This window comes from Haliaeetus albicilla, chromosome 20, assembly GCF_947461875.1.
Source record: "Haliaeetus albicilla chromosome 20, bHalAlb1.1, whole genome shotgun sequence".
NCBI classification, from domain to species: domain Eukaryota; kingdom Metazoa; phylum Chordata; class Aves; order Accipitriformes; family Accipitridae; genus Haliaeetus; species Haliaeetus albicilla.
In genome coordinates, this window is record NC_091502.1 from 16,149,971 (window position 1) to 16,174,767 (window position 24,797).

Sequence of the window (24,797 nt, forward strand, 5' to 3'; positions counted from 1 at the left end):
ATTTGTTGTGTCCCCCACCCCTTCTGTGCCCAGTGACACTTGGCCCCCAACCCCAGATGCTGATTTCAGTTAGCATCAGTCATTGTTCCAGGACGGGTAACTTGGAACAAAGAGGTCCTGTCCCACCGCGTGTCCCACCCGCGGCTTTAATCAGCGCATGGAGACGCAGGTCAGAGCCATTCTTCACACGTTGCTTTTCAGTATTCGGCATTGTTTTCCATGAGAGTTCAGAGCTGTTGGTTTAGAAAGCAGATCCCAGGAGGCTCTGGTTTAAGGATGCTCATGTTCTTGCTGTGTATTCTCAGCAGGAGGGCTTTGATCTTAATATGTGTCTCTGACAGTCATGTCACCCATGTTGTGCCCATTTGTATTCAAGTGTTTGGTCCCAGTGATGTGGTTTTTCTGTTGTTGTTGTTGTTCTTTGTGTTTAATTATTTTTTTCTCTCTTCATTAAATATTTCGTACAGGTTGCCCGCTCCCCCATAACCTCCCACAGAAAAACTGGCATTTTACGGTGTTTGCTTTGCTTTGTTTTATTGCCTGAGGAAAATTTCACATTATGTCATCATCCCTTTTTTTTTTTTTGGTGTGTGGTTGTTATTTAGAAGTGACACAAATGTGTTTAAACTATAGACAATTAATAGGGAGGGTGGATCCTATATGAGGAGGGATAGGGAAGATGCAAAGAAAACCTAGATAAATGCCAGCGGGAAAAGCTGAGGAAACTAAAAAATAGCATAGAAATCAAGAGGATTAAAAAAATACAGTAATTTCCTATAGAATTTTGCATTAGTGTTTATGATCAAGAAGAAAAGGCACAGACTGTTTTATTCTATTTCCATTAGATCTGTTAGAAAGTAATAGTTTTGCAAATGCAGCACCAGTGTTGACTTGATCTTACAGTGACAACACTGGGCAGGTTCAGGTCTGGAAGATGTCTGCATTCATGCAGCGTCCTCCTAAGCTAAATGTCCCTCAGCTCAATGTCCCTTAGCATGGTTTATCTTTGAGAACAAATAGTGGCCTCTGAGAATAAATATTCCACACTTTGCTAGTTCGCTTGGCACTGCTCCATGCAATCTTAGCAGCCCAGGTCTCCACACGCTCAGGGACCTCTGGACCGCACGCCCCTCTATGGTGCCCATATGCCCTTGGGTTAGTAGGACTGTCAGAGTCGCTACGGGGTGGGGGGTGAACATGAGGATGAGGCATGAGGTTGACATGCCAAAAAAGACACGTTATATGTAAGCCTGTTATATCTAAGACTTCAGTGTCATTTTTAGCACTGCTTTGTAAACTGCACATTTAAATATAAGCACGTACGTATGAGAGTGCCACCTATTACCGAATTCATCCACTGCTTCCTCTTACAAGACCCTGGTTTTGATTGCTTCCTAAGTGGGCTGAAATTTTCCATGCTCTGTATCAACCTCAGGGTAGATAATTTTGGGGAAAGATAATAAACATATGGCAATGAGACAAGGACATTTAGGTGAATAAGATATACTTATAGACAGATAATATATGCCCACACTAAAGATACAGACAGATAATCACAAGTGTTTAATTCAATTAGGAATTCAGTTTAGGAAGTTTTCACTGCCTCAGCTGAAAATTAGCACTCCTTAGCAGAGGCACAGAGCCTGCAAGCATGCACGTACCTTGTCCTGAAGTACGATGCAAAACAGGTCCACTCGCACCAGCTCTTGTTCTAGCTAGAGGAGTGGCAGTTTCTTAAACCTCTCTAATTTGGTTTCCTGCAATTGTGTGGTGAGAAACTAAAGGGCTTGGCTTGTTGCAATGTGGATATTGCATATTACAGCCATTGCAAATGATAATGCTAAAGTAGAACAAATCCTTATGTGTCTGATCTTGTCAAAAACCTGATGGGAGTCTTCATCATTCATGCTTATTGGCATTTAAAACCAGAGCTCCATACAGACCTCAGGATAGTCTGTGCCCAGGTACATTAGTCGAGGCTCTTTGCTGGTGCCTCTGTGAACCAGGTATCTTGTCCAGAAGGTGTAAGCTGAGGTCACTCCAAGCCAAGAGTGCCGCTGTGCCCCTGTGGCTGGAGGGAGACCTGGGAGGAAATTCTAGCCCTGCTGAAGTCAGTTGGAGTTTTGCCATCGACTTCGATGGAGCCAACATTCCTGTTCTGATGCAGACGTTTCACAATAACCTCTTCTGTTGAACTTTCAACACGTGCATGTTATTTTCATTACAAATAAACAAAATATTTCTAAAATGGAGACCTTCATATATACATTATGCCAGAAGATCACATTAAAAGTTCATCACGGTGCACGTGGTAAAATACGGATAATCCATCCTTGAAGTCTCTGGGAAAATTTCTGATGTGAACAAATCCCCTTTAGGTCGTTTCGCCTGAATATACAGCAATCAGATGTACAGCTGAGGGTTTATTATTTTTGCAGAATGCACATGCATTCCGAATTTGCCGTGCTCAGAAACGGAGACAAGACATTCATCTGTGCGCTTGGCTTTGGGAAAAGACATCTCTGTGTGTCCGGACACGGGCCCTGGTATAGCACAGACAGGAAATCTGCCAGACTGCCTCGGCAGGAGGCTGCCTCCAACACGTGCAGCAAGGAACAAGAAATGTCTTAATGATTAATCACTGTCAACCTTTGTTCTCGTTAAAGACTTGATTGTCAGGCAGGGCTCGTAATGAGGCACTGTTCCTGGGTCTGTTGCTATGTGATTGTGCAAGCGCTGAGTTTGAGCCTCGGACCCTGCAAGATGCGGCTCCCACTTTGCCCAAGTTTCAGGAGTTGGGGTGGGAAGGTTGTTATAAGAGTGCCTGCTAGCGACTATAGGGCTGGGCAGCTTTCCGGCAAGGGATTACGACAAGGCTACGAATAAATCACTAACGGCTGAAAATCAGTTCACGAGGATCTCAGGAGTGAGCAGCTTCCTTGTTGGTGCTGAAAAGGCAAAGTGCTATAAAAGGGTTCTATTAAGAACTGCACAACTAACTAACTATCTGTCAAAGTCTCTTGCTTGTGGTTTCTCACCAATAGTGGGGATTGGCTCCTTTGAGGTATTCGATCACCCTTTTTTACCTAGGAGATTGTGCACAGTGACCTTTTCCACTGTTTTTATGTATAAACTTTTGCAACACTGAGTAGTAGATTTACCTATTTCTGAAAATAGTTCTGGCATCCACCTAAATTTCAGTGTGTCCAAAAAACTGGCCTTTTAAGAAGCCCGGCCTCCCTGGCTCTCCCAGTGAGAGCTGCAGCAGTTGTGTGTGCTGAAATACTTATCCCTTTGCATGTTGAGTATCTGCTGCATCACTTGGTATCCAAACCTATCACTCCAACAGGTGACTCACACCCGTGAGGCTGGAGAAATCAGGTTTGTGCTCCCTACTGTCATGACTGCTTCCAGCTTTGTAGTATCTGAAGGGATTCATCCGCATTTCCCCTTCGAGCTCCATCGCTTGTTTTGTTGGAGGAGTGACACAGTATTTGCTTCTTTTCCCTGGTTGGATGAAGGCACAAGTATTTCTGGCAGACAGCCTGGGCTTGTGAAATTGCAAATGCTAGTGTCTGTGATTCCTTGTGTATGTGCCTTGGAAACATGGCTGGCCCTGAAATTTTTGTCCTGAGAGCTCAGATGTTCACAGGAGAAAAACACAGAAGACAGTCCCATGTGGCTAAGCCAACTTCTCATAAACACTCCACAAAACTACTGAAGGGAAATATTTTGCAGTCTTCACCCAGCTGTATCTCTGGATATTAGACACAGCAAAACCAGGTCTTGGGATCTTGCAATATTTGGGTTTTTCAAATGCTGTTTATACATATGAAAGCAATCTTGCTGGAATGCATAAAACTACCCTCTAGCATGGTATTAGGAGAAATTCAACCCATAACCATATCTTCTGCATGATTAACTTGCAAGGCTTTTAGGTCACTCTATACAACACCATTAGAAAGTGATCCACTATTGCTTGGCAGATCAAGGGGTGTTCATACTCGCTGTTCCAGGCATCTTACTCAAGTGTGACTAGAAGCATCTAAAATGAGGAGTGTAAGGGAATGTTCCTATCGTCTAATCTGGGCTCCTAACTTAGTTGTCTAAATTAGGCACCTAAAGCCTAATTATACAGCCCTGTCCCTCTGTATAGTGAATGGAGAGCTCCAGCAGGCAGTTTAGAGAGCATCTGATCTAAGCTTTTGGTTAGAGACCTAAACTTAGAGGAGATTCACTCTTATGCTGTCTGTTCCAGATACGAAAAAAGGTTGAATGAGTTTGAGGTGCTCAGGAAGATGCTGCTTTCCACCCCCATTGGGCCAAACAAGCAATAAGGCAAGGGAGAACTGGGCTGGCTGTGTTTCTGTGTTATTTCCAGCCCTGATACTTAGACAGATCCTCAGCTGTTACAGATCAGTGTAACCTCAGGAACTACTTGGGGCTCTTGCAGTGTACACTGGCACAGAAAGCAGCCCTCTGTGCTCCAGTCAAGAGTGGGAGTTATCCCTAAAAATAAGAAAACTCTAGCTTTTTCACTGTAGCTAGAAGAGTTCTTACTCGATAGGCGCTCTGCCGTGGTCCTGCTGTAGTTTTGTTTTCTTGTCTGAGGCAAGGATACAAGCAGGTAGTGCTTGGAGTTCAGATGTCCATGGAAACCCCAGTGTTTAGCAGAAAGGGATATTTCTGCTTGCATTAGACGTAGCAGAAAAGAGGTGGCTCAGAAGGGGGCTGGTGGGTGCTAAGACTGGCTGTTCAACGGAGCACCCTGTGCTTGGCTTCCTAAAGTTGCGTAAGTGAGATCAGCTCTTCTCAATAAGCCTGGTACTGCCCCGTGCTTGGCCCTGGGGGCTGCTGGAGAACCTCAGTTTCTGGCTGTGGAAAGCAGCATGCTAGCTGAGGCGGTGGAGGTTCACACCAGGGGGTCACAGGGGGTCTGGGCTTTGCCACCAGCCTTGCACCACCCTGGAACAGTATTGCAGGACTTCGTTGAGCCATTCCTTGGAGTCCTTCTCTTCCTCCTCCTCGTCCTCCTCCTCCAAGTGCTCAGTGTCCAGGGTGTTTCGCAGCCAAAGCATAATGCCCTTGAGAAGCTCATAGGGTCAGGACAGCCACTGGTCCCTGAAGAAACCCACAAAGGTGCCTTGATCTCCACCATCCTCACTCTAAGTAGCCTGTGATGCCAATTAACACAACTGAATCAAATTGCTTATGAGGGGGAACATCATGCATAGGTTTCGTCACCAGACAAACAGAACTTTGCACAGCTCTTCCCCTGGAAGCAGTCTTTGGTAAGGCAGGCATCTGTCGCTGAGCAGGCTTCCGTGAATGGATCTGAAGCCTTTTCCTTTTTTCTTTTAGTTCTTTGTTTCTTCAAGCCAGAACTAATGCAAAAGGAGAGTGAAAGTCAGCGCTGTCACTCCTGAACCAACACTGGGCCCAGAATGAGCTGCCCCACAGAGGAACAGAAAGGGTGAAAAATTCACCCCCTCCTTTCCAGGGAAAATCTGCAAGAAGAAGAAGCCCATCATGTGACACAGATGCCAGTGTTCCTGGCGGGGAAGCGAACTGCCTCTGCGGGCATTGTGGTTTAGTAAAAAATTGACCATTGTTTCCCTTCTGCCCCACCAAAATTATTAATCAACTCAAGGCATTTTCAGGAGAAAGAGGCAAAAGGTTTGCACATCCTTTTCCATCCAAGTGTCCCTAAACCACTTCTGAACTAGGAATGTAGAACCACAAGCTTGCAAAAGGCTTTCAGGGGCTCCTGACAAGCTTTGGAGAGGAGAGGAGAGGAGAGGAGAGGAGAGGAGAGGAGAGGAGAGGAGAGGAGAGAAGGGAAGGGAAGGGAAGGGAAGGGAAGGGAAGGGAAGGGAAGGGAAGGGAAGGGAAGGGAAGGGAAGAGAAGAGAAGAGAAGAGAAGAGAAGAGAAAAAAGAAAAGAAAAAAGAAAAGAGAAAAGAAAATAAAAGAGGAAAAGAAAAGAAAAGAGGAAAAGAAAAGAAGAGAAAAGAAGAGAAAAGAAAAGAAAAGAGAAAAGAAAAGAAAAGAAAGGAAAAGAAGAGAAAAGAAAAGAAAAAAGAAGAGAAAAGAAAAGAAAAGAGGAAAAGAAGAGAAAAGAAGAGAAAAGAAAAGAGAAGAGAAAAGAGAAAAGAAAAGAAAAGAAAAGAAAAGAAAAGAAAAGAAAAGAAAAGAAAAGAAAAGAAAAGAAAAGAAAAGAAAAGAAAAGAAAAGAAAAGAAATCTATTTCAGAAAGTCCATATATGTGTTAGAAGCCAAAAACTCCCTTCGTTTGTATGAGCACAAGTCAGCTGCAGCAGAGACAGTGAAAGGCAAACTCAGTCTTAAATGCTTTGATTTACTGCTAATTTAAACATTTGAGCATAATGTTCTTTGTGACGCTTATGAACAAAACCCCAGTTGTGCTACCAGCTCTGAGGAGCTTTCACTGACTCTGCCTCTCTTTCTGCTCCTCATAGCTTTTGTATCTCACTGTAACCACAGAGAACAGGGTGCAACACACCTGCTTTGCACCTAGAGCATCGCTGTGCTGGAGTTTCGGCACCAGGGGAGCAGATGGGGGTTTGTGGTGCTTGGTGAACACTAGCTGAGCCCTCGGCCGCTGCCCCGGCCCCAGCCGGCACCGGGCACGGCCCTGCTCAGGCTGCAGGGCTGGAGGGATATGGCATGCAGGAGCGGTGCCAGCAAGTGGAGCGGGAGTTGGGGGCGAACCCAGATGGACGCTTGTACCGATCACAGGTGTGATGCTTCCAGCCCGTCCCTGGCACCCGGCTGGCTGCAGGGATGTGCTCCCAGTTGCATCACCTTGGAGGCAAAGTGGAGAGAAGGTTACCTTCCCCATGCAGGGAAACGGCACGGTGTCACCCTGCAGGCACGTCCATGGGGCTGCCCAGCTGGAGGGATGCTGGGCTGCCCCTGCAGCCTACTGGGCAGAGATGCCCCTGGGCGAGGGCACACTCATGTTCCCCCTCCGGGCTTTCTTTGGTCAGGGGTTTCTAAAGTTAAAGTGCATAAACCGCAGGCATGGGAACCCGGGAATGAAGCTCAGAAGGCCACTGGCAGCTTTAGATGTGTGGAGTCGTAGTAAAGATGCTGCACTAAAGCCAGGTTTAGAGCAGGATGACACAGTTCAATGAGGGCAGGGTAGCTCCAACCCAAATCTGTCCTTCCTCAGCAGGGATGTCGGAAAGTGTGCTTTGTCCAAGGGCAGGGGCAGAGCCCCACGTCCCTGACAGAAGTGTAGCCCTTCTACCTTCTGATTTGCAGTGATGGAAAGGCAGGGTGGGAATAAGGCTCGATAGCACCGGTTCACAAAGGGTCAGACTGCTGCACAGCCGATCTCCTGAATTAGGAAACTGTTCTTCCTTTTCCCATCTCATCGCCACCGATGGAGGATCAGCAGGCAGGAGAAGTAACACATCATAGATTCATAGGCTCACACAGACATTTCACGAAGAGCAGAGAAAGGACCAAATGCAAAAAAACCCCAAACTGGCTCCAAGTTGATGATTTATACTGTTTTCTCAGGGCCTGTTTGCCAAACAGCTGGTGTTTTGTGCCAATTGCTATTACAGAAGAGCTTTCTTTGATAGGTATCGTGAATGGACACTACACGGTTTATCTTAAAACAAAATCCCTCCCCACAGCTTATATGGGCTGGCAGGGGATGAGGGAGAGAAAAAGTTGGGCTTTGTTGTGTTTTTTTTTACGCAGGACTATGAAAGCACATTTGGGGGAGCCTGCATTATCTGTGCAAAAACACAACAGATGAATTCTATTAATGGATATAACATGTGGCTGGGTTCAAGCTAGAGTTGTCATTTGAATATAGAAGTCAAAGCCAATTTATTGTAACATATTTTTCTTTTCAAAATATTTTAAGAAAGACAAAAAAGTTTGCGCAACAACTTGGCAAGCAGGTCTGTTGAGAGGAGGTATTTTCTATCTTGCAGCTAACATAAGGGCTAAAAAATGTGGCAGTGCCGAGCAATCTTGGATTCCTTCTGGAACTGAAAGAAAGTGTGCGGGATATAATTGTGTAAGAGCCCAATAAATTTTGAAGGGTGGGTTTGAAACACTGCCTTGGGGGCTGCAGGTGGCTCCAGAAGAAAGTCATGGGTTTTATTTCAGTAACAGTCATCAAATACTTTATCTATCTAGCTACGCACTCGTGTGGCCCCATCTAAAAGCCACAGAATTATTTTAAAATAGAAATACCCATAACAATCATTGTGTTTCTTCCATGCCAGATGGTAGAAAGATAAGTTGGATTAGTTTGTAGTGTGTGTGTGTGTGTGTGTGTGTGTGTGTGTTATTGGGGGGTGTGTGCAAAAGCTAAGGCACAGAAATGAGCTTTTCTGGAGTTTGCAAAGCGATGAGCATCAGTGCTCCGTGGTCTTCAGGGCATGGGTAGGCTACGCCTGGCCAGTTCTTGTTTCCCTGTTGGTCAGTCCATATTTCCCTGGATGGGAGGCAATGGCCATGGAGCAGAGCTTTACCTAGGTGGTAGACCAGACCCTGGCACTACACCTCGGTGTTGAGAGAACTGCTGCATAACAGGGAGCATCAGACTCCTGCTGTGGATTCCTCTGTTGCAGGGCAAAAATGCTGCTGCATGTTAGGTTATACAGAATTACGTGGTTAGGTTCCTATGGTGAATTGCAACAAAGTGGAGTCAGAGAACCAATGTTTCTCATGACTGTTGTGACCTCTCCAGTGCACCCTGTTTTCTTTGTAGCTGTGTGGCTAAGGAATACTTGACTATCAAGTGATCCAACATGGGCTGAGTATTTTCGTGTGTGGACTGAGAAAGCTATTTCGTACATTTGGTAAAGGCCCAAGCACCAAACACTAGTGGAGCAAGTAGACAGAAAACATCGCTGCCGAGGGAAATCATGACTAAAAGAAAACAAGCGGCATATTGTCATCCCGTGTTCATTTGCATCCTCTGTGTGCATGGTTTGAGTCCCCAGGTACCTTCCCCATTGCCTTCTGAGATGACTTTTTGCCATCCCCTCCTCATGAAGCTGCACACAGGGAAGAAGAAGCAGATCTAGATCCATCGCAAAGACCAGGGAGACCCTACAGCGCTCTTCAAAGTCCTGTCCAGTTACACGTTTGTTTTAGCAAGGAAGTTGATAAACTCTAAGCCTATTTAATCCTGCCGCTAATGGGAGTCAATTAGCAATCTCTCAGAGATTGCTCCTGTTGGGGAGGTGACGGGACAAATGCAAGTGGCACCATTCACCCCACTGCGAAGTAACCACTTACCGCTTCTGTATTTTCTAAGAATAGATGCCACTTCTAGCAATGAGTCTGTAACTTCTCGCTGCTGCTTGCCAGATGGTAGGAACCAGGAGACGCCGAGTTTGTTCCCTTGTGGTCAAACAAACTGCCATACAGCCCAATGCAAGTTTCCTGAAAGATCCCCAGGACAGCTCCGTTACTTCTGTTAATGTTTCCCAAGCTCCTGGTACAACATTGAGGTTTTCCACTGGAACCACCTGGCACATTTTCAGAGTTTTCCGTGCGCGATGAAGTTACTCAATCCCCTTCTATTTTGTCAAAGCCTTTGTATTGGTCACTTGTCCTGGGAGTCTGTGGGCTGTGTCCTGTACTTGATCTAATTGCATAAAAAGAATTATTTCCTTTTCTTGATGCTTGTTATTATTTTCATCCTTCACAAGCCATTTCTTCTGTTTCAGGATCAACACTCTGTGGTAGGCCAGGGAGCTGGCCCCACTCCAAGCTCCAGTTCTTGCTCAAATCCAAACACTGGAAGTGGTTACATGAACTCATCCCAGCAATCAATGTTGAATCAGCAACTGATGGAAAAGAAACAGGCTCTGCAACGGCAAATGATGGAGCAAAAACAACTCCTTCTACAGCAGCAGATGTTGGCAGAAGCTGTAAGTTTTCTAATTCCTTATTTTACATGGAAAAGATTATCATAGAAACAATAGAAAAGAAAGCTAAGACAGGGGGAAGAAAGCCCCCAAAGCTTTGAGGTCATTTTGGCAATGCCAAGACCTTCTAGATTGTGCCTCATATTTTTCAGCACTTTGCTAAGCCCTTTTGAAACCTTCTTCAGTTTATATGAAACAGCTCAAGTATCTGAGCTACTGTGGTTTCGTTATGAGAACAGTGTAAGCCTATGCTTAATTTGAGGCATATGAATATATTCAGTGGTTTTGTTTGCAAGATAAGCTAAGGTGCACTGCTACGCTGCTTCGACCACAGAGGAAAGTTGACTTCCAGGCTCTCTAACCTAGGCAGCATGGTATGAAGTGCCTCTGTGTAAACAAGGATCAGGTACATTGATTTTAGTGTTCCACTCAAGTTTGTGTGCTTGGCTGGGATCATACATGAGTCCTCCTTCCTCTGTTTCTCTTTTTGCATTTCCAGATATTTTTAGCCAGTTCTTCTCTCCCCCTTGGTATTTGAGAGACCAGTTGGGAGTTTCTGCTCATTTTATGAGGCATGGGGGATATTTGTGCTCTTGTTAGCAGTGATGAGTGCTAGAACCCACTGATTTAGTTCCACTAAACTGGCATTGCCATTGATACTGCATGAACTGAGTCAGCTGAAGGTGCTTCATGGTCCATCACCCATGGCCAGTGCAACAGCTGGACAGTCCCAGCTGCCCAGAGCAGTAACATGTGCCATCTGCATCCTCACATTCACCGTCCCTTTGTAGGTCTGCTTGCCAAAGCACAGAGAAGAGAGAAGTCCTGGAAGAGGAGCTGAGCTTGGCATGTCCTTGGGGCCGGTCGATAGCAATGTGGGTGCCCTGCGGCAGCTAGGGAAGGGCTGTAGGGAGGGTGCTGGGGGAGGATGGAGGTGACACCACCACCTGCTTTGCTTCCCCCCAGGCTGCAATGACAGCAGACCCCAAGCCTGTGGCTTATTTACCTCAATCAGCATCTCTCAGCCTACAGGGCAGACCCATTCGTGCTGGCCTGACATTCTGAGTCCAAAACTTTCTTTTCTCTATAAAGATGTAGAGTCAGAAATACTGACACATTTAGTGAATGCCATTCAGTAATTAAAGAACAACACAGAAGTGGAAAAACATTCATGTTTTTGTGGGGATGTTTTCAAAACAAAAATGATTTGGTTCTTTATAGAGAATATCTTTTTGTTTACAAATTTATTTCCATTCCAAAAATAAAATTAGAAGGCTTGAGTTTGAAATTAAGGATTTCATTTGTCCTGTAAGGGAAATATTTGACTTTTTAATTTATACAGAAGAAAACTGAAGTTTCAAGTCAGCTCTATGTGCTGCAGTTTTCTGTCAGAATTTTTAGCAGAGCAAAAAGTTAATCGCTCAAATAGCAATTTTTAAAATAAAATAAAAATTAAAATCACTCTACAGAATGTGGTTTTTGATCCACTTGCCTTCGCTTTTGTATCGTGTACATAGAAATACACACAAAGCCTGCCTACAGATTTTACATGTATTGCAGGGATTTTCTTGGAGATAACTTGTCTGTCTTCTTCACAAGGCTTCAGGTCGAGCAGTATGTTAAAACAAGCCTTAGAAATCTTAATCAGACCCCTCACTCCCAGAGTGCATTACAGAAATGCCTAAATACTACAAGAAAGGCTCTTCTCCCAGTGTTTTAAAGTGCTCCTGGCAGAAGAAAAAAGATTTTTTATGAGAAGGTCCATTTGCGTGCTCTTTTCGGGCAGAAGATCCCCAAATTACTCTGATGGACTCCCATCACCAGCAGGGTCTGACTCTTTCACACTGACGAGCCCGTTTGCCATTCCGGCAGCCGAGCACAAAACCCAGGTGCGTTGCAGAGAAGGGGTGAAGCCCTCCCAGCAGCTGCCCAGTAAGGGCAGCTCCCGACTCCGGGAGGCACGTGCGCACCAGCAATGACTTACCAGTGACTGAGGTGGTCAAACCCACATTTTCCTGCCTTGGGGCCACATATCCTGAGGAGTCGTTGCTCATGAGTGTGCAGTAGCACTCTGGAGGCATCAGGTCACACTGATGCTGATGAGAGATTTGGCATTGACTCCACAGCTTGCGCTTTCCAGATCTTTATGAACACAGGGCGGTTAGTCAGATTTCAGTTCAAGGACTTGGATTTCTATCTTCCCTTCACCAGAGATGTGTCCCTGCAAGCCCAAAATAATCTCCCCTACTAATCAGCTTTTTCTGCAATCTTTCCCTGCTGTCCTTCCCCCGGTGCTTGCACTCCCAGTGTAAGAGAAAAGACAGCACCACATACGTGTACGGGGAAGCACAGGGCAATGGTGAGTGGCATGAAAACCAACCAGCCCAGCACCGTCGTTGCTAAACCCTGGCCATGCGTCCTGCTGGCATCCCCGGTGAGGAGAGGCATGGGGCAGGACAAAGCAAGGGTTTTGCTGATTTTTGTGGGAGCTCCTCCAGCACAGGAGAGGAGGGAGTGAGGGATGGGCATGGCTGCAAATGGGGATGACAAGCTGAAATCCTCTTTGCCAGCTGTGCACGCTGCGAGGGCTGCATGGGTGAAATGGGCTGATGACCATTGGCAGAGCCAAGGGGCACGTGTCGACCTTGCAAGTCTGGACCCTTGTTGCCCCCCAGCTGCATCCCGGCTGTTTGGGTTAGACCTGGGTGTTTGCTCTGTCTCTGTGTCCCTGCCGATGGCAGAGGGGTGGAACTAGATGATCTTTAAGGTTCCTTCCAACCCAAACCATTCTGTGATTCTATGATTCTCTGAAAGCAAACCCAGCTGCACAGACAGGGAGGGAGCCACGAGGAACCGTCAGGCCCCTCTGTCTGATAAGCAAGACAGTGCGGACATCAGAAGACACTTTGTACTGCAGTGCAGACGTGGCCGATGTTCTCAGAGGCTGAGAAACTCTCAGTGGTTTTAAGGAAAGTTGGGCCAGATTCAAACACAATACAACTAGCAGAAATGTTTCCATACAGACTTCAGTGGGTGATGGCACAGGTTCACAGATGCCTCCCCTGTGGACCAGACGGGGCGAAAGGAAGGAACGCTTCAGCTTTGTACACACTGAGAAAAGAAAGAGGTGGGCAAAACAGAGCCAGGAGAGCATAAAGAAAAGCAAATTAATAGATTTCTACTCTAATCCTCTAGGAGAAAATAACTCCACAAGATCAGCTGAACAGACACTTGACACGACCACCACCAGATTATAAAGACCAAAGAAGGAACGTGGTCAACATGCAACAAGCAAACCAATATCCTGGTAAGTGCCCATGGGCTAAATGAAACTGTTTCCTTCTTTCCAGCTGGAAGACCATCCAGAAGAGCCATGCATGCACTGTTGACCGGGGCTTGGTTTTGTGGGTATCCATTTACAACACCACAGAGGGAGTGGGTGGTGGCTGTTGCTCTCCTGTGCTATTTACCTTACTGTCCCCCACCTCTGGGAAGTGCTGATGTATGGTCTGGAGAACCAGCTGGTGGTTCATCCAGGCTGATGCTGTGTCTCTCAGACATGGTGAAGGAGGGGCTGGTATCCCTCCCATTAGCACTGCCTGGGGCAGATGTGCACCCAAATACTTGATACAGATGTGTCCTCTTGACTATGCAACCTCACTCCATCCAGATGCTTCTGTCATGTATGTGGTACATCTTACTTCAGAGACTGAGATGAGAACCATCCTTCCCTTCGAATGGCAGCTCATGCACAGCGTGAGGACCCTCATATGGATTTTTAAGTACTTCGCATGACTCCATCATAGGCAACCAGAGCTACCATCTGAATTTTTGGTCTGTTTCATATGCCATGGTCATGGCCTCAGTGCTGCTCTACAAGCAGCATTTAAACAGATCAGTCAAACAGCAGAGTAAAAGCCCCTGCTTTCTGCCAGAACTGCCCAGGGCAGAAAATGCCCAACACTTCAGGACTAGTCCTTTGTTTCAGCTCTTGTGCCCTCACCTCCTTGGAGAGTCTAGATTTGGGAGCACAGGACTGCCTGGTGTCTTTTCATGCTGTTCACCTTGCTGGTTAGCTGGAGGCTGTTCTGAGAGAAAAGGCAGAGTAAGGAAAAGATGCTGGGGAGAGAGGCGGTGGGGGGAAATGCAGCAGATGGGATCAAAGGATGTTCTTTATATTGCAAAGCATCTGCGCATTTAAGTATAAAAAGGATCCTTTGCCTTCTAGTACAACTTTGTATACAACACACTGAGGAAAAAAAAGCTGGTTTGGTTTGTTTGTTTTTCCGTAACTGTTGGCTCTGCAGATTCAGCCAGGGATCTGAGTCTTTCCTTCCTACCTGTCCTTTGCAGGAAAACTTTTTCAGCTTCTATTACTATTTTAACGAGTTCCCAAGTGCAGCTACCCCTCTGCCCAGCCTGCTGGCCATGGCACCAACAGCCCAGCTACGTGTGGAAGAGCCAGGTTGGACTGCTCAGGCAACGTTCATGCACTCTTTTGTTTTGTTTACAAGTTCTGGCAGCAATAAGCTTGCTGCAGTCTGGAAACTGCTGCTTTCTAACAGGCCTGAGTGTTTATCATCTTCAGTAAATTTGCACAACCATCACCGATGCCAGCCTAATAACCCATGGTGAGGGCAGTGCCACAGCAAGAGCCCTGCTTCCTGGCTTCGTACCTCCTGCGCTCGTAAAACAAATGCTTTGGCAATCCTGGCAGATTGCTGGGGAATCCTGTGATTTGGTGTGTTGTTTAAAGGCTCATTCCTGGAATCAAATGATTAACTGAGATTCTGGCTTTTACTTAAAAACAACCCATTTCTAGCCTGAGAGAGAAAATGGAAATGACTGCAGCCACATCTGTGAAAGGCTCCAAAATAAGTAGATCGCCATTGTTTTGTGGCTGTTCCTGTTGTTCTTAATCTGATGGACTCTTTGCCAGTCTCATGGTATTTGGAGTCCCATCTCCTGGGTTTGAAACATGTGGGATTGGCAGCACTTGTCCATTCAAATCTCAAGTCCCTGCTGAGTGAGCCGAAGGAGGAGAGCAGCTTTTCAGGCGAGCCTGGGAGAAAGGGCTGTGCTGGGAGCTCACAGCAAAGCTACCAGATGGAGCTATTAGGAAACTCTTGCATAAGGGAGTAACAGCAGGGAATCTGTTCCCTTTTTCTGGGAATAGCTTTGCTCAGGTCAGGGAAGAAGAGACAAAAAGTTAAATAAAATAACACAGGGGCTTGGAGACACTGGGTGAAGCATTTTATTCCTCTATGCTTTTCCCCATAGTGCCATGTCACAGCAAGAAACCCCCAAGACAAGAGCAGGTGAATCGGGCAGTGAAGGCATTTCTCCAAATCACTGTAGCCTGGGGTGGCCAGCTGCCGTACGCAGTGCTGCCGGGGAAGGCATTTCTTCCCATCTGGAAGAAATCAGAATGGAAAATATTTGCGTTAAAACTAAAAGGATAAAAATAGCAATACAAAGAAAGAGGAAGCTTCATCTTTCGCACAACAAGTACAACCCATGTCCCGACCACTTGTGCTCTTGAAAGAGCATGGCATTTGCAGGAGCAGTGCGATGGTAGCCCTAGGGGCTGCTCAACAGCTGGAAGGGTCATCCCGGGAGGGGCTTCATCCCAGCGGCAAGTGAAGTGACTCCACAAACTTGTATGTAGTTCAGGTGGAGGGAGAGAACCAGCTCTCCCCAGATGGCTGTTCCAGGTCTTTTGAAATGCCACTGATTTCTGTGCCATTCTCCTCTTCAGTACTGGCATCAGGGAGTGAAGAATCAGGGCCCTCATCTCTATCACCCCTGTGAAAATATGTTGCAGTAGTTCCAAAAAGCAGTGAGCAATGCACAACCCACTAGCAAAGCCAAAGACAGGGCTAATCGTGAGGTTGCCTGCTGAGCACTGATTTTCTTCTCTTCATTTCCAGAGCTAAACTCAGTTAGGAGGCTCCCTGGGAGGACATGGAGGAGAATCTGATTGTCCTTGGGGGATAAAACCAGGTACACTCCCCATAGCATCTCCTGTCCCAGGGACTGTCCAGCTCAGGGACTGAATTTAGGTGCTTACGTTAGGGCAATGTAATTGTTAGGACAATTAGATTCTCTGTAGTCAAGTGTCTCCTGCTCAGAGCCAGTTTGTGGAAAAGCCTGCCTTCCAGGGTAAGGTGAGCTTCTTAATCTATGTTTAGATTGATTCAGAACAAGCAACTTTGGCTGTGGAGTCACGCTCAGTATTAATAATTATTTGGGAAGAGATTATTTTTAAGTACTTAAGGAAAAAAGGAATTCTTTGCATCCAATCCTAAGTGGAAATAGCATATGTATAAAAATAATGCAGAAAAGGCAGAAATACATAATTTTTTCTGGGGTTCCAGTCTGAGGGAACTGAACATCATTGTGGTGAAGCAGTATATTAAACAGCTGTTCCTAAATATAGACTTTTGAATTATGTATGCACATGATTTGTCTTCAAGAGTTTTAAAAGAGCTGGCTGAGACATTCTCCAAATTCTTAATGTCACTTTTTATTTAGTCTTGAAACTCCAAGGAAGACTGCTAATGCCATGACAAAAATTAAAAGAGTAAGTAGGTAAGTGCAGCCCTTGTGACCTATTGCAGAGCTCAGCAAAAATAGCTGGGAGCTGATACAGCCTGAACAATAAAGAATTTAGGAAGGGAATATAATTAATGTCAGGCAACATGGGCTGATGTAAAAGAATCTTTTCAAACTAGCATGGTATTTTTTTCAATGAAACCACAACTTTGGTCGATAAAGGTAATAATAGTTGTTCAGGTAATGTCCTTTAAAGCTTCTGACTTCATACTGTCTATTTTGGTTAAGAAACCAGAGTGATACAAAATTGACAAAGCACGTAAGGAAATGGCTGATAGGTCTCCAGATATCACTGTAAATAGGCTGTGTGATTGCAATCAAAAGGACAAACACAGTCTGAGATGCTGCTGAACAAGAAAAAAAGAGCTTACTTTACATCCATGCTGGAGATGTGCAAGAGCTATTACTGTGACCAGCTGTGATGTACAGCCTTGAAAACAAATGTTGAAAACCATCAAGTCCTGAAAAGAGCTGAGAAGGACCGAAGGACTGGAAAACATGCCACACACTGGGACTGATGTATTTGGAGAATGCTGCAGGCATGATCACAGTCCTGAAGCACCTGTGCGATAAGAAGGAATTGGTGATGGACCAACTAATACAATTAATCACACAGACTAATATATAATAAGATTTCATGATGAAGTCAAAGTTAGTCAAATTCAGTCTGGTTTTGTTGTATGTACGAAGGATCAAACCAAGGCAGTGTCCCATGTCCAACAACTGCTATTAGCTGCTACCAATGAAATAGCAAAGCTCCAGGGCTGTATGTTCCTCTGTTCCTCCTCTGGGAAAGGCTCAAGGAATTCCCAAAATGTGGTGCTACCTTGGTAGCAAGCCCATTTAGAATCATAGAATCATAGAATCATTTAGGTTGGAAAAGACCTTCAAGACCATCGAGTCCAACCATCATCCATACCCACTAAACCATGTTCTGGAGTACCTTGTCTACGTGCTTTTTGAATACCTGCAAGGATGGTGACTCAACCATTTCCCTGGGCAGCCTATTCCAATGTCTGACAAGCCTCTCAGTAAAGAAATTTTTCCTAATATCCAACCTAAATCTCCCTTGCTGCAACTTGAGGCCATTTCCTCTCGTCCTATCATCTCCAGCCACCTGACAGAAGAGACCAACACCCACCTCACTACAACCCCACTTCAGGTGGTTGTAGAGAGCGATAAGGTCTCCCCTCGGCCTCCTTTTCTCCAGACTAAACAGCCCCAGCTCCCTCAGCCGCTACTCATAAGACTTGTGCTCCAGGCCCCTCACCAACTTGGTTGCCCTTCTCTGGACACGCTCCAGTAACTCAATGTCTTTCCTCTAGTGAGGGGCCCAAAACTGAACACAGGACTCGAACACCGAATTTAACAGCTTTCCTCACGCTTTGGGAGCCACTCAAAGTGGTACAAGAATTTAGCTTGTGCTGTGCCATGTGGCAGAGATTTCCTTGGCTGACCCACTTGTGTGAAGAAACGTCTCCTTTCATTTGCCTTGAACCCAACTTCTCCTACCTGCACTTCTTGTAGGGCTTGTACTGGAAGCAACAGTAGCAAAGGGAATTAAGCTGTGGAGCAGCTGATTGTGTGCAGAGGGGGGTTCTCCACAGTGCTGTCTACACTGGCTGTGCTTAGAAAATGTTTGGTCTTCTTCAACCAGTCTCTCAGGGATTAATTCAGAGCCTTGCACTGCATAAGCAATCAGCCTACATTGCATAAATGACTTATTGTGGCCTCAAAATAGAGACTGTGAAGCCGCAAATCTGCCACAGAAGTGAGCTTGTGTCGAGGTTTGGAGGCTGAAGAGAACAGAAACCTCTCTTCTTGTGATTCATTGGCAGATATCAGGTACAGGAAAATCCTCCACTGGGCAGAATTAGCCACAAGTGTTAGATTTGTGCCAGCTCATAACTTCCAGTTTTCTGATGCGATGCACAAAAGGTGATGTTCGTGTGCAGCAAATGCCTGCACATCAGGCATCCTGTGTGGGTCCCTCGCGGGCAAGTCAGCTTCTGCAGGGGCAAACAGCCACAGCCCAGCTGGGAATCGAGCTTAGAAGGGGCACGTGCGTGGCACTCACCAGGCACAGCGCCGAGCCGTGTCCTCCTGCCTGCTCAGCCACCACGCAGGAGGACAAGCAGGTCCCAGACTGGGCTGAGCTGCTCTCCCAGCTCCTGGCTGGGAGGGAGGCTCTGGGCGCTGCAGATGTGTGAGATGCAGTCTCGGCTCCTGCTGTCATCTGGCACAGGCCCTTCCAGAAGGGATAGATACTGCTGCTGTAGGTGTCTAAGAAAGGTGGAAAAGGGGCCTGATGATAGTGCCTATCGCTCCCCATTGTCTCTAGAGGGAGCCAAGGTGAGCCATGCCCTTAAGTAAGAAAAGTTCTTGATCTCCTCTGCCTCTGCTCACTTAGACAGGCTTTGTCCTGTCAGAGGTGTCTACTGCTTCTGTAAAAAAAGGCAGAAAAGTCTTCTCTCCTGCCCAGTGGGTCTATCTGTCCTTCCCTGCTCCAATATTTATTTGTCTTACAATGAGCACCGGTTTTGGCTTATCTGATGTCTTCCGAAGGGATGGAAAGACCACCAATGGCTTCATATAGACCAAATCACCCTTTGGATGACAAGCATCTTTAAGGCCTTGAGCAAGTTCATGCAAGTCCTCTTAAGAGCAAAGTATCTTCTTCAAGAAATTCTGCTGCTAGAAAACTGGATTTTTAACTTGTTGGCATTTGAATGACATCACACATTGATGCACTCATGTTTGTTTTAACACTTTTGTTTTCTCCTTTCCAGGTGGTTCGCCAGCTGTGAGTATGAGCCCCAACAACATGTCCTTATCCAACCCAATTTCAACTCACAGCATCATGCCACAGAGCTCCAGCCTCATGTCCACCCCCGCTGGAACCCGAATGCCTTCTGTTCCTGCTGCTCGGAGTATGGGCTGTTACGGGAACCTTCCTTGCAACCAACCAAGCACGTACAACGTGACTTCAGGAATGAACCAAATGCAGCCACACAGAAACCAAAATCAAGTCCTGCCCAGTCAGAATAACCCCATGATGTCTCGACAGCAAACCATGACGCAGGGAAACAACGCAGCGGCTTTTGGGACGGGGTCGGTGGTCAACTCACAGCAAGCAAGGCCAAGCTTGAACCATGGAGCCACAGGTATCCCTGCGCAAAGGCCGGCCAACGTGATGATCGCGGCTACTGCCACTGCCCAGAACTGGGCCCCGCAAGAAGCTGCAGTTAAGCAGCAGGATGCACTGAAACCCACAGGGGGCCGTTTCCCCACCGGCACTCCATATCCTAACCAGTCTTTGCAACGCAACGTAGGCAACCAGCATTTTCCTCAGCGTGCATTGGCACCTCCTAATCAGTTAACAGCAGGAGTCCAAATGAGGCCTCCTCTAAACCAAATGCACCAGACTCTAAATGGACAATCTGCTGGCTCAGTACGAGGTCTCAACATAAGACCTAACCAGCTGAGAGGACAGAACGTGCCTACCTTGAATCAGCCAGGAACAAGTATGACGCCTCCGTCATCTCTGCCATCAACCAGTTTCACATCTACCAACCAAAACTCTCGGGCTTACCAAGGAAGTGACCATGGTAATGACCTAGGGTTTGACTTTCTGAACCAGCAAGGTGACAGTATAGGACCTGCGCTCAACAGTGACTCAGACTTTATAGATTCTTTACTGAAAACGGAACCTGGTAACGATGACTGGATGAAAGACATCAATCTCGATGAAATTTTGGGGAACCACTCGTAAGTGACAGTACCAAGGGTGAACCAGATGAAAAGGCAGTAAGGACATTACCTTTCTCTTTAGATGCCAACAACCTGCTTTATTAATTTACACTCCAGTAACTGGGCTGTCCTTTAAAATACCATGTAGGGCGACTGCCCTGTTTGGCTCTAGGAACAAAACTGAAGTCTCCCCTGGTGAAACAATAATGTAAGTGATATTCATGCCTGCCACAAAGGAGTGAGACCGTGTGAAGGGTCTGTTCCCTACACCGGTGCCCAGAGCATTGCAAACCCATCAGTTCTTCTCATGGGGGCTGCGTGGAAAAATGTATTTAGCTTCCCACACACGCAAGCACCAGACAGTGGTATGGGTTGTGGAACATCACTTCTCTGAGTGCAAGTAAGAGCCCAAGCGGTCCAGAGCTCTTCAATCATCGTGTTCACAGCCCTTAACTTCCTCCGGACTACTCAGCCCTGACAGCATCAGGCCCTGTGTAAATCTCATTGCATTACAAAAACTGTTTATTTCTACACAGTACAAACTCACATTTGCTTTCCCGATGATTTTGGTTTAAATCCTCTATGTTTTGTAGTACACAAAAGGGTAAGTGGTCTTGTCCAAGGGAAGAACGAAACAGATCATCAAGTGCGTTACTCAGTGCGCTCTAGCATTTGCTTTCTCTCTTTCATCAGTGCTTGCAGTGAGTATCGGAGGACATTACTGTCCTGCCAGCAGCACAATCATTTTGGCCATTGAGGGAAACATGAGATGAATTACACCAAAGCTCAGGATTCTCACTTTGCCACCATGCCCTACCCCAGGGACTCCAGTGACTTAATGGACAACGTAAGTGAGAAGGGTGCTCACGATTTGACCCTCACCAACTACTTTCCCAGTCCAGCTTAGAGGAGGGCAAATGCATGATCATCTTAACCCATAGCAAGTGTCAGGTAGTTCAGCCCGGTCCTCTTCTATCGAACAGGTTTACCCCAGCTGAAATGCCAGCATCTCTGTCTGGAGAGAGGCTACCGTTTTGATTGCACAGCATTTTGGCTCCATCCTGCTTTCCCTTTGCTATATCACGGGAGTTGAAAGAGGTTCAGTGATGGCCAGGTCCCCCCAGCCTCCATCGGGCAGAGTACAAGAGGCTCTGCCCCTGAAACTAGCACGCAGATCAGTTATAACCACCTGGGTTACTCACGGTAAGAGGCTCCATTCAGCCACATCTGTGCTTGTAAACAAAACAGTTTGGGGGAGTATTTCTGGGCACTGGACTCAATCATCTGTTCTGGGTTTGGGGATGGCCGAGCTAACATTTCCCTGAGCAATTTCTGTGCATCACTAGGGAGTTAACCAGGGGCAAGGAACATTCCCATAGACAGTTTGCAGCCACCTTGCCTTGGAGGCTAACAGAGCAGAGCAGTAAGGATACAGGTTGTTCCACACCGCTTGACCTTGGTGCCAGGGAATAGTCTTGACCATGTTAAATTTTCTCCTATAGACTTGGTCAATAAGGGCATCAGAAGGAGGTGCTATGTCACTATAAAGCAGCTCTGTAGTGAGTCAGACAAGAGGATTCATAGATGGGAACAGATCTTGCAATTCAAATGAAGATGCTGTTCTTTGAAATGATGTGGTGCGACGTGTTTCACAGCCTCCTCTGAATTAGCTAAAACTAGATGTGGCAAAGGAATACAATGCCTACGTTCACATGCCTCAGCGCCAAGAGGCATTGCTCTGCTCTGTGCAAGTGCTTTATTCTTCCTTGTTAGTGGCAGTGGGATGAGTAGACTATTTGACAATAGCCTCTGCACTTACCTGACCTATTTCTCAAGAGAGGTTTTAATAAGGCTTTTCCAGTCATTTCACCCTGTCATTTCACGTGGGCACAATTTTTCGTGATGTTTCAAGAAGCATCGTCACACAAACGAGCACCAGCACTTCTGGGAAAGGTGTAACGTGGGCATTTAGCTGGATATGCCAGTTGAGGCAGGCTGGTCTGTGATGCTGTTCATTCCCAGACATGTTTTTCATAAGAGGGACGAGAAAGCCTGCTGAAGCGTCCCTTCTGCTGCCCAGATGATCGTTGCACACCCCTGCATTGTGTAACGTGGTGGCTCAGCTGCCCAGAAAGCTCCCTCTTCTCCCCAATTTTGGCTGGGGTGCATGCGGTCCCTTTGATACGCCAGTACAAATTTTTCCAAGTCTTTAAAGAGCTTTTCAGCCCAGGTCACTGGTGCCCCACCTAAGTTTGAAGAGATAAAGGCGCGGTCTAACAAATGAATCCCCTATAAATTGTGCAAAACTAGACCAAAATAGTAGCTACATGAGTTTAAAGTGAAGCTCGGCTCAACTGTCTCACACACAGGCACACACCCCGTCCATGAGCAGGTCAGCAGTGACTGCCAGAGCTCTGGTGGGAACAGATGACTGCGATGCCGCTAAGGCCGAGGCTGAGTTAGTCTCATCATGAGCAATGGGCACTGAAGTCTGGTAACTTCATCTACCCTCACATGCCGTTGAAAAAGCCACCACTGGTTTCTGTAGTAAGACCAGATTGTTTTCCAGATCCTCAAATGATGTAAAAAAATTGTTCAGCTGAGGAGCTGGTCCCAAGACTTCAAGATGTCAGCCAGTGGTGGATTCAATGCTGAGTTTTGTCCTGTTGGCCTCAGCCTGGAGTGGAGAAGACAGTGGGCTGTAAGCGCCATCCCCGGGATCAAAATTTCATCCTGTATTAAGTAAATTCAACAAAGGTAGAGGCCATTTGCAGTCCCGTAAAGATATGCCTGATGCATTTGAAATGTGAGCTTGTGAAAGACTCTTGCAACCAAAACTTGAATCCAGTGTCATTTCTTCAGAACATTTGTATCTGAATGGAGCTAGTGTCTTTTTTCTCTTTCTTTGCAATGGCTAAGTAAGTGCACTACCCTTATAGTCTATTTTTCATCATTGACCGGGCACTCTTCGCAGTATTGGGTTGTAAATATAAAGAATTATTTGTTTTGTAAACTTTTGTAAAAAAAAAAAAAAAACACAAAAAGTAATAATATTTTGGTAGGAATAATAAAAATCATATTATTTGGGTTATATTTATACATATGTGAAATAAATATACTATCAAAAAGTTGTATTTTATACAAAAAGTCAACGGTTACCTTTTGTATTCTATATACAAAGTTTTGTATGATACGATTGTTTATTTTTATCTGCAGACTTCAACTTTGGATTTTGGGGGAGGGCAGAATGGGATCGTGGTTAAATAGCTGGGTCTGACCCCAAGCTCACTGAAACCAATGGAGTCTTTCCATTGCCTTCACAGGGCTTTGAATCAAGCCTTTAAATCACCTTCAGATATGTTTGACATCTGAAGCTCTCCGGAAACCTCAACATGAAAACATTCCAGGTTTCAAATTTTTTCCCTGAAAAAGGCTTTTATTATTATTATTATTATTGTTATTATTATTGTAACTCTTGGAAGGCAGGTGGGACCTATGTAACTGTCATGTCCTTGTTGCATGTATGTCTGCTTTATATTTTCCCCATATTATAAACCAGTGTTTCTCTATACAGACTGAAAGGAAAAGTTGCTGTACAGAAATGTTTGTGTTTATGCATTTTTACATGTGGCTGTATATACCTCCTAGTACTATGCAGTGACACTTATTTGACTCCATTTATTTTTCACCTAAACATGAATAGTATGTTTTTCAGTAGCTATCAAAACTCTGCCAAGTAAATCAATCAAAATTATCCCAAGTGTCTCTTTTCTTAATATGAATTTTATAATGAATGACTGTTTAGTCAACTGCTCGTTCGTCTGAGTAAATTAAAATTACAGTGATATTTTAGGAGGGCGTGAGAAAAATGTGCATCTGGCAGCTTCTGGGAGCTCAGACTGCCTGTTTGCAAGAGAGCTGCAATGTTTTCCTACTAACTGAAGACATGTTTTCATTACCAGCAAGGGTTAACAAGTAACATGGTATTTTAGCTCCTGGTGAATGGGTTGGTGTAGTCTTGCAGCCCAGCAATTTGCTCGGGGATCCTGCTGAAGTTACAGCAGAGAGCTGGGTACCCCAAGAGCTAGGTACCTCGAGAGGGCTGGCCAGGTCCCCAAGCCCATGCCCTGCCCTGGATCATGCCCTGGAGATACCTGCTCTTCTCTCCTCACTAGCAGAGACCCCTAATGAGATGCCAGAAATCAGGCAACAGGCTTCTCCTCCTTCCCTCCCTGCCTGCCTCACATTATGCCTCATTTTAGCCTAAAGAAATTCCAGCGTGTACCAGATCACGTTGGGTTGCAAATTGTTTCACACAAGTATTCATCCCCGCCACGCTATTTTTAGCAGGCCAGCCCCGAGGAAGTGATGTCCCATTCCTCAAGAGGTTTTCCTCGTTAGCCGGGCTCCATCTCCAAGTGGATGGCTCTTCCCACCCCATGAACTGAGTGGCACGGGGTGGCAGAGGGGACGCTTCCAAGGGACAAATGTCAGCACAGCGCTGCCT

General features: G+C 45.9%; 1 protein-coding gene across 1 annotated transcript in view; it reads left to right on the forward strand.

The window, feature by feature from the left end:
• MAML2 (mastermind like transcriptional coactivator 2) overlaps nucleotides 1–24,044 on the forward strand; it is a 221,582-nt gene extending 197,538 nt beyond the window's left edge. The window contains exons 3-5 of the mRNA XM_069808335.1: nucleotides 9,725–9,928; nucleotides 13,121–13,232; nucleotides 19,330–24,044. Of these exons, the coding sequence (XP_069664436.1) occupies nucleotides 9,725–9,928; nucleotides 13,121–13,232; nucleotides 19,330–20,312 (1,299 nt within the window). The 3' untranslated portion in view covers nucleotides 20,313–24,044. The remainder of the gene's footprint in view (nucleotides 1–9,724; nucleotides 9,929–13,120; nucleotides 13,233–19,329) is intronic.
• Nucleotides 24,045–24,797: the final 753 nt, after the last annotated feature.